We start from the raw sequence: 16,003 nt of genomic DNA on the forward strand, positions 1-16,003 counted from the left end.
AATATGCTGGATGCAATCCAATGCTTTGTAAATAACAACAGCAGTTGCAAAGACTTCTCTGAATCTTTCCATGGTACAAGTAGAAGCTTTAAACATTTCAGGTCAGTAAAAAAAATTATTTTCCTAAATGATTATTTTGGATTTTTTCATGTAAAATGAAAGTGAAAAAATTTTAAGTGAAAAAGACCATTATAAAGAAAAGGGGGAGGATAAAGAACAGTTCCTTGCAGAACTCCATTAGGTTGGGGATTGGAACGAAAGAAAGATATCCACCAAAAAACACACTGAGCTGCTTGACATGAAATTGCTTGCCCAGTTACAAAGTATAAATGGAAGGCTACTGGAAACTTGTAATAATAGTAGACCTGAATATGCTGGATGCAATCGAATGCTTTGTAAATAACAACAGCAGCTGCAAAGACTTCTCTGAATATTTCCATGGTACAAGTAGAAGTTTCAAACATTTCAGGTCAGTAAAAAAAAATTATTTTCCTAAATGATTATTTTTGATTTTTTCATGTAAAATTCTGGGTTTCTATAAAACAGCCTTACATATAAACAGAAAATTAACATAATCAAATGTATAATTTGTACTGTAAATAAATAAATATGCATATATTGGTTTGGTTAATATATGACTAAACAATATTTACATTAAAACCAATCAGATTTGTAATTTGAAATCTCTTATGTCCACAAAGATTACACAACAAAAAAACTTCCAATAAATAAACAAGTTAAAATGTCAGATGATGGCAAATAGCAATAACAGTCACACCCATATGGTATTTTGCAGTATATCCTCTTATCCCCACTTGAGGTTACTGCATGAGTAACCTTCAGCAGTTGTCTTTGAACGTTTGAATTTTAAAAGAAAATTGTTAAAATATGAAATTAACTTTTTTTTTTTTTTTTTTTTTGTTTCTTTGCAATTTAGAAGAATCATTCACTACTGATGATGTCCTTTGGTTGAAAAGACCTAGGTTTAAATCTTGTCCAGGTGTGAGGAACCAAGCATTATAAGAATTTTTCAACCAGAAGTGAGTTAGTTGGCATATGTGGTAGGTTTCTCTTCCTGGAAACTCAATTTTTTTTTTTTAATCCCAAGAGACTACACCCTATCTAGTTTACCAAGTTGCTTGGCCATGCTTAGATGAAGGCAGAGTTCGACTTTTTTTTTTTGAGGGAACTGTTGGTCTGTTTGGCTTGGTAGGTATTGTCTTCACTCTCCATCGGCCAGGTTGGCCTTGTGGTTGGCGTATCTACTCTCCAGCCAAGAGGCTGCGAGTTCGAATCCTGCCAAGCATTGATTTTTGTGATTGTCGAACAAACCAATTACCACATGTACTGCTGTGAACCGTGTCCTGGTGCAGCATGACCTTTGATGTATTTGCACCATAAAAAAGCTACACTGGATGGTTCTTCTGGAAGAGATCCAGACTACATGAATAATGTTTCAACCTATTTGATGAATCTTCTCATGGGCAATGACTGGAAAGAGCTGGATTCAAATTGTGCTGAGTAAAGAAGAATCTTCCGAACGTTTTTTAAGAGATGGTAAACAACTAGTCTTATACAGAGGTGGTATGGTAAAATTTTCATTCCAAAACTTAGATTTGTTTCCATCTCCACAAAACAGGTCAACCAGCCAGAAGAACAATATATGCAATTAATGGATATATAATACACTTGCCTTAACCACTTGGGCCATAATTTAAAACGACTAACTTCTTCCTGGATGACTATGGTGTATAATATGATCTTGTGTACCATAAAGAAGTGTTACATGAACTTTCTCTGCAATTTTTTATTATTATTATTTGATACCTTCAAGGAGTTCAAGACTCATCGAGGGAGGGCACCTACTCTACAGCTTTCCATCTACTGTCATTCACCTATTCTACAGCTCATCCACCTGTCATTCACCAACTGCATCATCTACACCAGTGCCATCTATTGTCCACCACCACTACTAGTATTTTCACAAACATCCATTGCCCATGGTGGGATTCGAGCCCACAGCCTTTTGGATGGAGAGCAGATATGCTAACCACTCAGCCAACCAAGCTGGCAATTTGATGCAATCTGATGAACCAAATGGTGACTAAACACAGACACTATTAACCAAAAAATGAAGAAGTTAAATGGGTAGAGGGGAAATATTTGAAGTCTTCCCTGAGACAGAAATTCGGAATTCAAACATGTGTTGGAAAGGTCTTGCTTACTCCCTCCACCCCTTCAAGAATTTTAATGAACCTGGTCTCCATCAGTAAAAATAAGATACACTGAAATTTCTGAATGTTTACATAGTCATCACAAATACAGTCATGATATTTCTTGACACTTATCTTGATGATATCAAGAAAAAATTATACTAGAAATCATCCTTCTGTGACAATGTATGACTCCATGTTGCACAATCATCCAGGAAGTGATTAATTAAATGCGAGGAGATGCTGGAACATACTCTTTTTTGTCTGAGCCTCTTCCACGGGCAACTTCCATATTTCCTCTGAAAGAGAAGTTCCAAGAGTAGAACTCCCAGTCAGTCAGCTGAAGTGGAAGAAGCAGTGCACAATTAGTTTAAACAGCTACTGCAGAAAGGCAGTCACCACGATTGCGATATGCATCAGAATGCATATCTCAAACTCAATATTGTAGCTATGCTCAAATGAGCATAGCTACAATAAATGCTACTACTGTTCGTGTGTAGAGGCTTAAGTGCTGTGAGGACATCATGTTGGAGGCTTAATGGATATTTTTCCTCGCGCATTCTTCTCCGCCAAAAAGTAATTTATCATATGCCCAACGCACGGCTCTCCTGAAACTACGTAAAGAAAAAAGTATTGTCATCACCAGAGCGGATAAGGGCAATGCCACAGTCGTTCTTAATACCAGCGAATATAAGCGTAAAATGAACATCATCCTCCGCGATCGCGCTACCTACATCCCACTAGAACACGACCCCACAAAAACACAAGTTAAGAAACTTAAAATTTTACTCAAAAAAGTATCTTCCTGGCCTCCAGATGTCACGAAAAAACTTAAACCTTTCCGCTCCCGTCCCCCCCGAATATACGGTTTACCAAAAATCCACAAACCCAACTCCCCACTCAGGCCTATAGTAGATGCTACCAATGCACCTTGCTATAGACTATCTAAACAGCTGGCCAACTCTCTGATCCCCCTCACCGGAAGGTCCTCTTCCTATATAAAAAACTCGACCCACTTTAAAGCCCTCACAGAAAATTTAACCTTGAAGAAGACAGACATATTGGTAAGCTTTGATATCTCCTCTTTGTTTACCAATATTCCCTTAATTGACACCTTATCTCTCTTAGAAAAGGTTTTTCCCTCTGATATCTTAGATCTCTTTTCCTTTGCCATTAACTCTGGATATTTCTCTTGGAACAACAAAATCTACAAGCAGATAGAAGGAACTGCCATGGGTTCCCCCCTCTCGCCCCCCCCCCCTTGCCAATTTCTATATGGAAGATTTCGAAAAACGAGCCATAGACTCAGCCCCACTCAAACCTTCTATCTGGCTAAGATATGTAGATGATGTGTTCTCTATTTGGCCTCATGGCCCAGACACGTTAGACTCCTTCCTCAGCCATCTCAATAGTCTACATACAAGAATCCAGTTCACTATGGAAAAGGAAAAGAACAATTGTTTACCCTTCCTAGACACCTTAGTCACACGCTTGCCTAATGATACACTTACCTTCACCGTATACAGAAAACCCACACACACAGGCAGATACATTCACAAACTCTCCCACCACCACCCCTCTCAACAATATGGCATTATTAAAACTCTTACCAAGAGAGCCCACAATCTTTGTTCCAGTGGAACCGCCCTCACTAATGAGCTTAACCACATACACAGCACTTTCCTCTCCAATGGCTACGGCGATCACAGTATCAAAAAAATACTCAACTCCTCCCCCATTCCCCTTCCTTCTCGTCAACAAGATTTTAAAAATGCCATCACCATACCCTACATCCGTGGCACATCTGAAAAAATAGCCAAGACACTAAAACAATACAATCTACACACAGCATACAAGCCCCACCGCAAACTGGCTACCCTTATCCGTTCTACGAAAGATCAGCTCCCGCCTCTCTCTCTGCCTGGAGTTTACAAAGTACCCTGTTCCTGTTAGCTGGCGTACTTTGGACAGACAGGCAGATCAGCATCCATCCGTCTAGAGGAACACAAGTCTTACATCTTCAAACACAACTATGGCCATTCAGGCTTGGCTGACCATGTTTTGGACACCACCCACAGAGTATCATGGAAGAAAACCACCATGCTCCACCACAGCAAATTCAAGAAAGAGAGACTTTTCTTAGAAGCAGCAGCAGCTCTCAAAAACCAACCAAATCTCAATAAATATGGGTGCATTAAGCTTCCGAAGATTTGGGAAACACTCATCACCAGAGTTCCCACCTTACATTCCAGGCCACCTACTACTGCCCTTAGAGGGCGCTCTACCTAGATAGGACTTTAGTGTCACCCACGTGGTTGGGCTTAGTATTGTTTGTTATTTGTGCATATGTTACATTAATTTTTTGTAATCCCCGTAGATGTCCTAGTGACTAGGACGAAATATAGGAAGCATTAAAGTCTATTTTAATTCTTTTTAAGTGTTGTAAAAATATCCATTAAGCCTCCAACATGAGCTACTACTGTTGTATGTATGATGAATCATATTTTCACAGATTGACAGAAATTAAGTTGGACTACTGGATAAATAATCACTGCTGACAATATGATGCATGTATGACAAATTTAAAGAGCACGTACTATAATTTATTTCTCATGTTAAAAAAACCACGTTTATTTTTACTTCATAATAATAAATCTTTTAACAATAATTCAAATTTACTTATTTCAAAACTGGTCTTTGATTTCCGGCATTTCAAATTAATACATTTTCCTATATTAGAAAAATTACAAAATGAATTAAACAAAATAGACAAAATCTTTAGTTTTTGCTTTCTTAAATGCTTCTTTGATTTTTTCATGAACAATTCCAGGTTTTTCAGAAGCATCAATCCTTGTATGTATTCCTCTCTTTTGATAGTAGTCAACAAGTGGAGATGTTTGTTTGTGGTAAGATTCTAGTCTCTTCTTCAAAATCTCAGCAGTATCATCTGATCTGCGAATTAAGGTTTCTCCAGAAATCTGAAACAGAATTTATGATGAAAATTTAAATGCTATTTAAGGCATTATGAACTGTGACATACAAAATATCAGATAAAGATCAATGCATCAAAAGATAAATATCAGATAAAATAATAAAATACAATGACTATATCTGACTTAATTATGCTCTAATTATCATTAACCATGGGAGATGTGTACTCAATTTATCCCCCATTAATGTTCAATGTCTCAGGTTATTTATTTAGAAAATGGTGCACATATAGAAAGAATTGTCTTAAGCAATCCTTCATAATGCAATAACTAATTCACTTAATGCTACAAAATGTCAGCTGGGACAGTAGTTTGTTATAGCAAGTGATTTTGCCATAACAGCATTTACTATAGTGACAGCTGATTCCTTTAGAAAAAGTTGGCATGCTGACAAAGCAAACCTAACAGATTCATATAACAGAACTTTTCTGGTTTAATAAAAATTCACTGAATTTGGTATTGACATTAAAATTTATCACACTATTTCAATTCAGTTTGCCTAAATATAACAGGGAATAAAATTGTATAATGTCATAATCTTCAAATTTATTTGTGCAAGAATATGATAGTACTGTTGCACAATAACATCTTTCCATACTTGTCATAACTTTATTTTATTTTTTTGATAACTAAAAAATTAGTACTAAAATAAACAGTGTAACTGTTTATAGAACTTTTTTAAACCAATTTAGGTTTCCAATAAGGAAAGTCTCTCTAACAGCAGGAATGAAGCTCCATCTAAAGACAGAGTTCAAATGTGAGTTCAAATTCTAAAGTAGAATTTGAACTCAGCATTTTGGTTGGAAAGAGATGATGTCTACTTGGCCAACCAGGTGGCTGGCAAAATGCATGCACTGTATATACAGATCACTAGATAGTTTAACTAAATATAACAAAATGTGGAAAGTTAAAGGCAAAGCTTCATATTATCAATTCTAAAGGAAATTCCAAAGCAATTCTATAACAACTTTTAAATAAGAAAAGCTATTCTTTTGTCACTACAATGAGAATAAGCAGTAGTAGTTCTCTGAGGTCATTTTAATCAACATGTTGGAGATTTAACCACTGTACTAACCTTGATGTGTATATATCCATAATTACACAGAGGCAAAGTATCCATTGAAGTCAATATAACCTTTCTATATTACAGGAATAATATTAATACAGAGCATATATTTTTGATATATTTTATCTGTGTGGTCGGTTAGGTGTTAATAGAGTACAACAATTCTAGAAAAGGATTAACACTTTAATTCTTCCAATGTTTTGGTCTCAGTCACAGAGACATCTTCAGAGAGTATAATATAAATTTGTAACAAGTACACAAGCCTAAGACATTAGTTCCTTCCAGTACTTAAACCTTAGCAAGTGGTTATGATTATTCATGGTGAAAATATAGCACACAAAGCAAGATAATACAGAAAGTTAAAACCTTGGGTAGCTAGACAATTAAACTGGCTGACCTTTCTTAAATGATGTCCAGATATATAAGCCCTCCATATTTACAACTGTGCCAGCATTTCTCTATTGTGAACAGACTGCTGCCACTCATACTAACCTCACTACTATCAACACAGCCATCAGCTCATTACAATCTGAGTATTCAGTATACTCAACTTGGAGTACACTGGACCATTCTTGCAGACATTTTCAAGTATTTGCTCAGAAAGAATTCTTAAAAATTAGAAACATTCACATCAAAAGTATAACAGCCTTTTTAATTCCAAATCCCGACCTCAAGTTCAGCATCTTCATACTGTAGCTAACCAGTCATTGCAAAGGCTTAATGAAGTTGCCAACCAGCACTCTAAATCTTCGTCACAATTTTGACGTAGTACTGAAGATACAAGTACCAGTATTAGATCTGATAGTGACTTGGCTCCAAAAATAGCTAACATTAGTTATTTTTGGAGCCAATATATGATTTACCTAAATTCCACTAAACCAATTCCCTCCTAAGACCTATAGTAGACGCTACTGATTCCCCCTGTTACAAGTCATCCAAAGAATTAAAAACACCTCTTACTCCCCATTCACTATTATATGATGTCTGACATAAAAAAAAAATAAATAATAAAAAAAAAAACTCTACCCATTTTAAAACTTCTATCAAAAACTTAATTGTAAATAACTGATATACCAGTCAGCTTTGGCAACTGTTTACCAATGGCACCTTAACAGTTTTAAAAAATGTTTTTTCTTCCTGATATAATAGATCTCTTTCTCTTTTCCATCCATTCTATCTATTTCTCTTGAAAGAAAACAAGATTTACAAATGGATAGAGGATACTATTATGAGTTCCACCCTCTCACCCCCCCCACCAACTTTTTCACAGGATTTTGAAAAACATGCTCTTAACTCTCAGCTTTCTATCTAGTTAAGATATGTGGATCATTGTTTTCTATTTTGGCCTCATGGCCCATGCACACTAAACTCTTTCTCCAACATTCCAACAACCAAAAAATATTTTGGGAAAATTTGGAGAAAAGAGCAAAGCTAATAATAATGGCAAATATCTGTTGGATTTCTTCTCAGGACATGGACTGGTTATTACTAACACCATGTTCCAACATAAAAATGTGCACAAATTCACATGGAGAGAAGAGGCTAGGAATAAGAAAAGTCTCATTGACTATGTTATTGTTGATAGTGATGTTTTCTCCTTGGTGCAGGACACCAGAGTGTACAGAGGATTTGAAATTGGACGTGATCACTATTTAGTCTTGAGCAGGATAAAATTGAATTTCATATTGAAAAGAATAACATGTAAGAAAGTTTTAAAGCGAATAAAAGTTGAGCAGCTCTCAGATGTGAACTGTAGACTAAAATACAGAAATATTATTGAAAAGAAAATGAAAGAGTTTGAGAACAGGAATCAAACCTTGGAGATTCAGTGGCAAACTCTTAAGGAAACATTGATTGATTCTGCCAGAGAGGCATGTGGTGAGGTTGTGTGCAAGGATAAAAAAATCAGAACTCCCTGGTGGACACAGGAAGTTAAAGAGGCAGTGAAGGAAAAGAAGAAAGCATATCAAAAGTTCCTGGCAAATAAGTCAGCTTTTACTCTTACAGAATACAGAGACAAATGTAAGAAAGCTAAACAGTGTGTAAAACTAGCTAAACAAAAGTCATGGGAGGACTTTGGCAAGAATATAGAAAATAAATATCAAGAAGGTGGCAAAATATTCTGGAGGTTGTTGAAGAAGCTTAGGAATGGAGGAAAGAGTGCTGTAAAAGGAATTAGAGATGATAAAGGTGAAATGAAAACAGGAAAAAAAGATATCCTTGAAGTATGGAGTAATTACTTTGAAAAACTGCTAAATGAAACAAGCAGTGATGACAGCACAGTGATAAAAAACACTGACCAGGCATGCAGTCAGGAATACATATCCATACTTGAAGTCGAAAAAGCCATCAATGGCTTGAAATGTGGAAAGGCAGCAGGAGTAGATGATATTCGACCAGAAATGCTGAAGTATGGTGGCATAAGAGTCTTACAGTGGCTGCACTGCATAGTTCAGAAAGCCTGGACAGAGGGACGAATTCCCGATGATTGGAGTAGAGTTCTCATAGTACCCATATATAAAAAGGGAAATAAAACTGAATGTGAGAATTACAGAGGTATTTCCCTACTGAGTGTTCCTGGCAAGATCTATGCAAGTATACTTGAGAAACGGTTGAGAAGAATTGTGGAAGAAAAGCTTGGTGAAGAACAAGCTGGATTCAGGCCAAATAGAGGCTGTCAGGATCAGATCTTCACTTTATGACAAATAGTTGAGAAAGCATGGAATATAACAAAGATCTGTATTTAAGTTTTGTCGATTTGGAAAAGGCATATGACAAGGTGCCAAGAGAGAAGCTATTCAATACGCTGCAGTTATATGGTGTCAATGGGGCATTATATCAAGCAATACTTAGTCTTTATTTGAGTTGTGAGTCAGCAGTTAGAATTGAAGGAAGTACAGGAAGATGGTTTAATGTTAAATCTGGTGTAAGACAAGGATGTACATTATCTCCTCTGTTATTCATTATCTATATGGATCACATTATGAAGGAATGTGGTATTAAACCTGATATCAAAATTGGAGATGTTAATGTCAGCTCTTTGCTTTATGCGGATGATATTATACTTCTAAATAAATCCGCTACAAGTCTGCAAGATTCTCTGACTAAATTGAATAGCTGTTGTAATAGATATGGTATGAAGGTCAGCAATAAAAAGACAAAGACAATGAAAATAGGCAGAATCATTGAAAATGTCAACTGTGTTGTGAATGGAGAACCTGTGGAACAAGTAAAACATTTCAGTTACTTAGGCACCATTTTTAATGAAGATGGTAAATTAAATATAGAAATAGACAACAGAATCAGCAAACCTGGCATCGTGGGAAGTCAATTGAATAAATTCATATGGAATAAGAAAGAAATTAGTCGGAACACTAAATTAGCTGTATACAAGACAGTGTTCAAACCAATTTTAACTTATGGATCTGAGAGCTGGGTCAGAAGTAAAACACTTGACCAAAGACTAGAGCCCGCAGATATGAGAGTCCTGAGAAAGATTAGAGGCGTGAACAGATGGCATCAATGGCAATATCATATTAAAAACGAGGATATTAGGAAAGAACTTGACATTGTCAGCATCCAGGAATGCGTTAGCAGAGCTAATCTCAGATGGTATGGTCACTTAAATAGAATGGGAGAGGAAAGATTAGCAAAACAAGTGTTCTCTGCCAGGTTGGCAGGAAAACGACCCAGAGGAAGACCAAGATATAGGTGGATTGATACGGTACAAAGTGCCTTAGACGATAGAAATATAAGATCTGATAATGTTGGAGTCTTGACAAGTAACAGACTGATTTGGAGGAAAATTGTAGATAGGAAGTTAGTAATGATGTAATTTTTTCATGTAGTACTGTCATATCCTGTACACCCCCTTGAGGGTACATGGCAGGAATTTGATGATGATGATGACATTTGAGAATACAAATTTATAATGGAAAAGGAAACTAAAAATAATGTGGCCTTCCTAGGAACCTAAGTAATGCATCTTCCCAATGGTAACCTCTCTTTCACAGTATACAAACTTTTCTATATACTCCCCCCCCCCACTCTCAACAATATGGTATCATAGAAACTGACCAATAGAGCCTACAATCTATGATCCAATGAGGTCCCTCTTGCAACAGAACTCAGCCATATATGCTACCCATTCCTATCTCATGGCTACAGTTCCTATTGTTGTTGTACTTTTTCTTATAGAATATTTATTTTTTTTCTCTCTTTCTCTACTTATTTGTTATAATACGTTTGTACTCTAATCGTTTAGATTAACTTCTATTGTTTTATATCTTTCCTTTATCCTACCAGCTTCGCCATTTATGTTGTGATTTTTTCTTATTCTTTGTCTTTATTATCCTCTCGACTCCGTCATTTATGTTATTGCCCTTTTCTTATTTTGTTTGCTTTTTCTTTACTTAATTAGTTATTTACCCTTTATCTACCCTTTTTTAACTAATCCAATATTCTATCTTTCTTAATTTCAAAACTCGTCTAACACTGTACCTTACTTATACACATTTATCCCTTATAATTTAAACTCTACAATCAAATATTCTCTCCTTCAGTGCTTTGCAGAAGTTTGTTTAGGACATAGAGAGGCCTATTGGCCTCTCTATGTCCTAAACAAACAATCTGAAGAAGTTCACCCTATAAGTATTAACACATTTATATTTAAGCTGCACCAGCTAATACCTAGGTAGAAATGATTCTTGTTCAGGGTGACCCCTTTAGAGAGTTAATGATTATTTGACCGAGCATAAATTTATCTCCCCCTGACTTGTCCTTTTCTTTCTTACAGTCGCGGCTTACTTATTGCACTAGTATTCATGGGTTTATCCCACTTGGTTCGTTGTTATTTTTATGAGCGGTAGTTTTGAATTCATATAATATAGGCAGATCAGGCAAGTACATGAATGAAACAATTTAATTAGCTTTAAGGTGATACACTATAATACATTTCAAAACAGGATAATATGGTTGCACTCAACTCAGATCAAAAGCTCTAATTAACTTGTACTTATCACACATACTAAATCTTAATAACCTTAAATACAATCACAAAATACAATTCATAGATTATCAATAAGCCATTCGGATACACGTGGCTATCAGTGAACACATCAGCACAATTACACTTTTAGTTTAACATAATCTTGTATCTATTCGGCCTCTTGGGCAAACAATTCTTAACACTGTCTCGGACATCTATCTAGTTGTAGGTGCTCTTACAGTTCTTTAAGTTCAGTCCAATTTAAACGTTCACAGAGGAAATTTACACTCTTCTTACAACTGGAATTAGTATTTCAAAAGTCTACATTACCATTTCTGTCCTTGAACTCTTAAAACTTGTTCCCGCCTTGTCTAATCATCAAGGCCTTCAAATGTAACCACTTTGGAGGATATTTTCCGTAGATCCGTACGAGTAGAATCTCCGAGGGAAACATGGGAGGTGGCACAGTAACGTCGCCTTGAATGGACGGCTCAATTTAGTCCCTCCGTCGTACGACAACATCACAGCTATTCCTAGAACACGGACATAGCTTGGCCCAATACAAACGCTACGATGGACGAACTAAGTGCCTTCTGCGACTGGCCAGGGACTTCCCTCCTACGACGAGCAGGACCACTCCGAGAGATCAGGAATCCAGGAAGAAAAAAGATCAGAGAGTTTGAATCTTCATGCAAGGCCTTTTTGTTCAATTTTCTCCTCTCGTTAAATCTCGATATTTGCAATACGCGCCAACTCGGTCACGTGTGTCCACGTCAATCTCATTAGCTCCCTCTATTAATTTTTCGCACGTGTGTCTGCCTACTATTCCTGGAAGATGCTTAGGTTTCCCTTTCCAATAATTTTATAATGCAGGACGGTAAAAGTGACCTTTGAACCCTGACTCACAAGCCTTACTATTTCAGTGCAAGAGGCTGGTTTTTCCAACGGATTTTGCCAGCTTACATGGATTTCTATTATCAGGCCCACACTTAATACAGATTATATTTAAACACTTTATACAATTTTATGCAATTCCTTAAACTTTATCTTGACTTGTATTCACAAACAATTTATTTTTTCTATTGCCAATGTTCCATGTTCTCTGCCTGAGTAGAATTAATGTTGTGACCTGAATATTTTAATATAAACCTTTTTAATGCTTATTCAGGACACAACACTATCAAATCTTAAAAAAAAAAAAAAAAAAAAAAAAAAAAAAAAAAAAAAAAAAAAAAAAAAATAGAACCAATCCTGCTCCCAATTCATGATATTCTCTTCAGAAGGATTTTTACTAATGCTATTTCGCCATTCCCTTTGTCTGAAGCACATCTGAAAAAATATCCAGTATTTTAAACAAAATACAACTGCCGCACTTGAAACTGGCTGTCCTTATCTAATCTCCTAATCAACAATTCTCCTCAAAATTATGCTATCATTTATTAAGACTCCACTATTGTCAGATCATATATTTTGCACTTCTAAAACCACATCAATTCACCTAAATGTTATAAGTTAAAGATGCCAAGAAATTATATTCTTGGTTTCATCCTTTATCCAAGCGTAAGCATACAAAGTTGGCAAGTGAAGTAACTTCACGACTGGGCTATTTGTGTATAGAGGTTAATGACTTCACATCAATTGCTTTAGTATCCCATAATACAAGGCACATATTCACAAAACCATGTTGCCTCCTATAAAGTATATTTCTATCCACTAGGTGCCTGAATTCTACCTTTTACCAACTTCTGATACTTTTACCAGCACTCCTGAGACTGGTCTATAATTTGCTAATAAAGACTTAGATGCTACTTTATGTAAAGGAATTATTTTGTTTTCCTTCCACTGCAGTGGAAATTTATCAGAGCTAAGACTTAAATAGCCTAGTCAGAGGCACTGTCAGTTCCTTTGCACATTCTTGTAAAATGCAAGCAATTATTTCAATCTAATCCCAAAGCCATATGTGCATTGAGATTCTGCAATTTACTAAGTATCCAATTCATCAACCTCTATTCTCACAAATGTTAAAGATACCAAGCAATTTTAAACCTGGTTTTACTCCATTTCCCAAGTAAGCAAACAGACAAACAAGTCAAGTTTGCACCTGCAAGTGCTGCAAGTCTAGCTGATCCTACAGGTAGTGCAAGACCAAGGCAACTCGTGGTAAAGGTGGTATAAGCTCTGATCACTACTCTTAATATTTACCCTTAATGCCAAAACACATCTCCTAGAGGAGATGTATGATGTTTTGTATTAAAGGCAAGGAGGCCACTACCCAGACCAGTTTCGACCTTTATTGAGGTCTCATCAGTGGGAGCCAGGCTAGAAATACCAAGATTTAGTAATACAGAGCTTATAAGTATTTTACCAGAACAAGTTACCATAAGGTATTTTAACCTTATTAAATAAAAATCTCAGGAGGAGATATAAATGTAGAAAGTATTTTACCTTGGGTATAATAAATGTTAAAGATACCAAGCAATTTTAAACCTGGTTTTACTCCATTTCCCAAGTAAGCAAACAGACAAACAAGTCAAGCTGATCCTACAGGTAGTGCAAGCACTTGCAGGCGCAAACTTGACTTGTTTGTCTGTTTGCTTACTTGGGAAATGGAGTAAAACCAGGTTTAAAATTGCTTGGTATCTTTAACATTTATTATACCCAAGGTAAAATACTTTCTACATTTATATCTTCTCTAGAGATTTTTATTTAATAAGGTTAAAATACCTTTGGTAACTTGTTCTGGTAAAATACTTATAAGCTCTGTATTACTAAATCTTGGTATTTTTAGCCTGGCTCCCACTGATGAGACCTCAATAAAGGTCGAAACCGGTCTGGGTAGTGGCCTCCTTGCCTTTAATACAAAACATCATTCATCTCCTCTAGGATATGTGTTTTGGCATTAAGGGTAAATATTAAGAGTAGTGATCAGAGCTTATACCACCTTTACCACGAGTTGCCTTGGTCTTGCACTACCTGTAGGATCAGCTAGACTTGCAGGCGCAAACTTGACTTGTCTGTTTGCTTACTTGGGAAATGGAGTAAAACACTTACTCTATTCTCACAGCTATCAAAGCAATTGGAAGTTTTTTCCCACTTGGTTAGACTATAATAATTTAAGTTTACTCCTTTATCCAAGTGTAAGCAAACAAGGTTTGCGTCTGAAGTATCTTTAGGACTGAGGCAACTTGTGGTAAAGGTGGACCAAGTTCTCATCACTCCTTGTGGACATGTATAATGCTATGCATTAAGGGAAGGGCCACTATCCAGAAGTGGTGATACTAAGGCAGAAGCAATGGAGAAATCATATTTACCTATACGAGTTGCCAAAAGGTGTACACCTTATTACTAAATTACTCTGGATTTAGAAAAAGATGTTGGAAGTTTTTTCTCTAAATCCAGAGTAATTTAATAAGGTGGTATACACACCTTTTTGCAACTCGTACAGGTAAATATGACTTCTCCATTGCTTCTGCCATAGTATCACCACTTCTGGGTCTGGCTCTCACTGATGAGACCTCAATAAAGGTCGAAACCGGTTTGGGTAATGACCCTTCCCTTAATGCATGGCATTATACATGTCTGCAAGGAGATGTGCTTTGCATTATGGGAGATACTAAGACAAGGAGTGTTGAGAGCTTGGTCCACCTTTATCACGAGTAGCCTCAGTCCTGAAGATACTTCACGCGCAAACTTTGTTTGCTTACACTTGAAAAAAGATTAAACTAAATTTATTATCACAGCAATATTCTCATTACCATTTCAGTATCCCAAGATTTTATTATCTTTTACATCTAGTATACAAAGGAGACAAAATTAATCATTTCATTCTGTATTAACTTGATTATTATACCTAGTCTATCCATAAATACTATTATAAATTGAACAGTGCATAAACCTTTAACCTATCAGTAAATCATTTACAGCTTTCAGCACATACAAACCACATGTATAATGTGCATATAGCAGCACTCAATGTCTGAAATGCTCCCTTTTGCCTTCACACATGCCTGTAGTGTGCGAGGTGATGGCATGCACAACATCCAACGAAAAATGCTGCCACTATTTGCTTCAAATCCACCTTCAGGCTGGCGATGCTGGAGTGTCATTTCTTGCAGGCTACTCTCTCAAGCTCTCTCTCTTGAAATCTGATGGATTCAGATCAGGACTTCCAGACAACCAGGTAGTGATATTGAGGTTGGGCACATTCACCTCCAACCACTTTGTGTAGTCCTCACCTTGGGTGTAGGGGCTGAGTCCTGTTGGAGGGTCCACTGCCTGCCATGAAACAAGGTGTTGTTCAAGGGTCATACCATGGGTTCCAGCACAGTGTCTTAATACACAATGGTAGAGGTTCTGACCCCTTTCTCACAGAAATGCAACTTGCATATCCAATACGTCATTCACCACTAAATCATCACTGATGCAGGGTGATGACCTCTCTAAATCCTGGGCATGCTGTGCGACCATCCGAGGCATATACCAGATCATTTTGGCAGTTAAACATTCTTCAATGGTGAAGATCTTCAATCTGTGAAGAGAATATCTTCGTGTCTGTTGTTCATGTACTGCCAGAAGTGCTTTTGATTTTATCAACCTCTGTCGCATAAGTTGAGGTGTCAGGAAGTATCCAGTAGAACAACGATAGGCTCTCAACCCTAGGTCATCAGTTAGAACATGCGACATCATTCTCTGCGAAACATTCATCTCTCACGACATCACTTTCTGTGTTCTCACAGGATTATAGCAG

At 36.6% G+C, this 16,003-nt stretch overlaps 1 protein-coding gene across 1 annotated transcript in view; it reads right to left on the reverse strand.

Moving 5' to 3' along the window:
* Window positions 1–4,800: 4,800 nt before the first annotated feature.
* Window positions 4,801–16,003, reverse strand: part of Ak2 (Adenylate kinase 2) — a 69,740-nt gene continuing 58,537 nt past the window's right edge. The window contains exon 5 of the mRNA XM_090392898.1: window positions 4,801–5,191. Within this exon, the coding sequence (XP_090249024.1) occupies window positions 4,970–5,191 (222 nt within the window). The 3' untranslated portion in view covers window positions 4,801–4,969. The remainder of the gene's footprint in view (window positions 5,192–16,003) is intronic.

The sequence above is a fragment of the Typopeltis vanoorti genome, chromosome 5 (assembly GCF_054136105.1).
Source record: "Typopeltis vanoorti isolate ZY-2024b chromosome 5, IOZ_Tvanoo_1.0, whole genome shotgun sequence".
In the NCBI taxonomy this organism is placed as follows: Eukaryota; Metazoa; Arthropoda; class Arachnida; order Uropygi; family Thelyphonidae; genus Typopeltis; species Typopeltis vanoorti.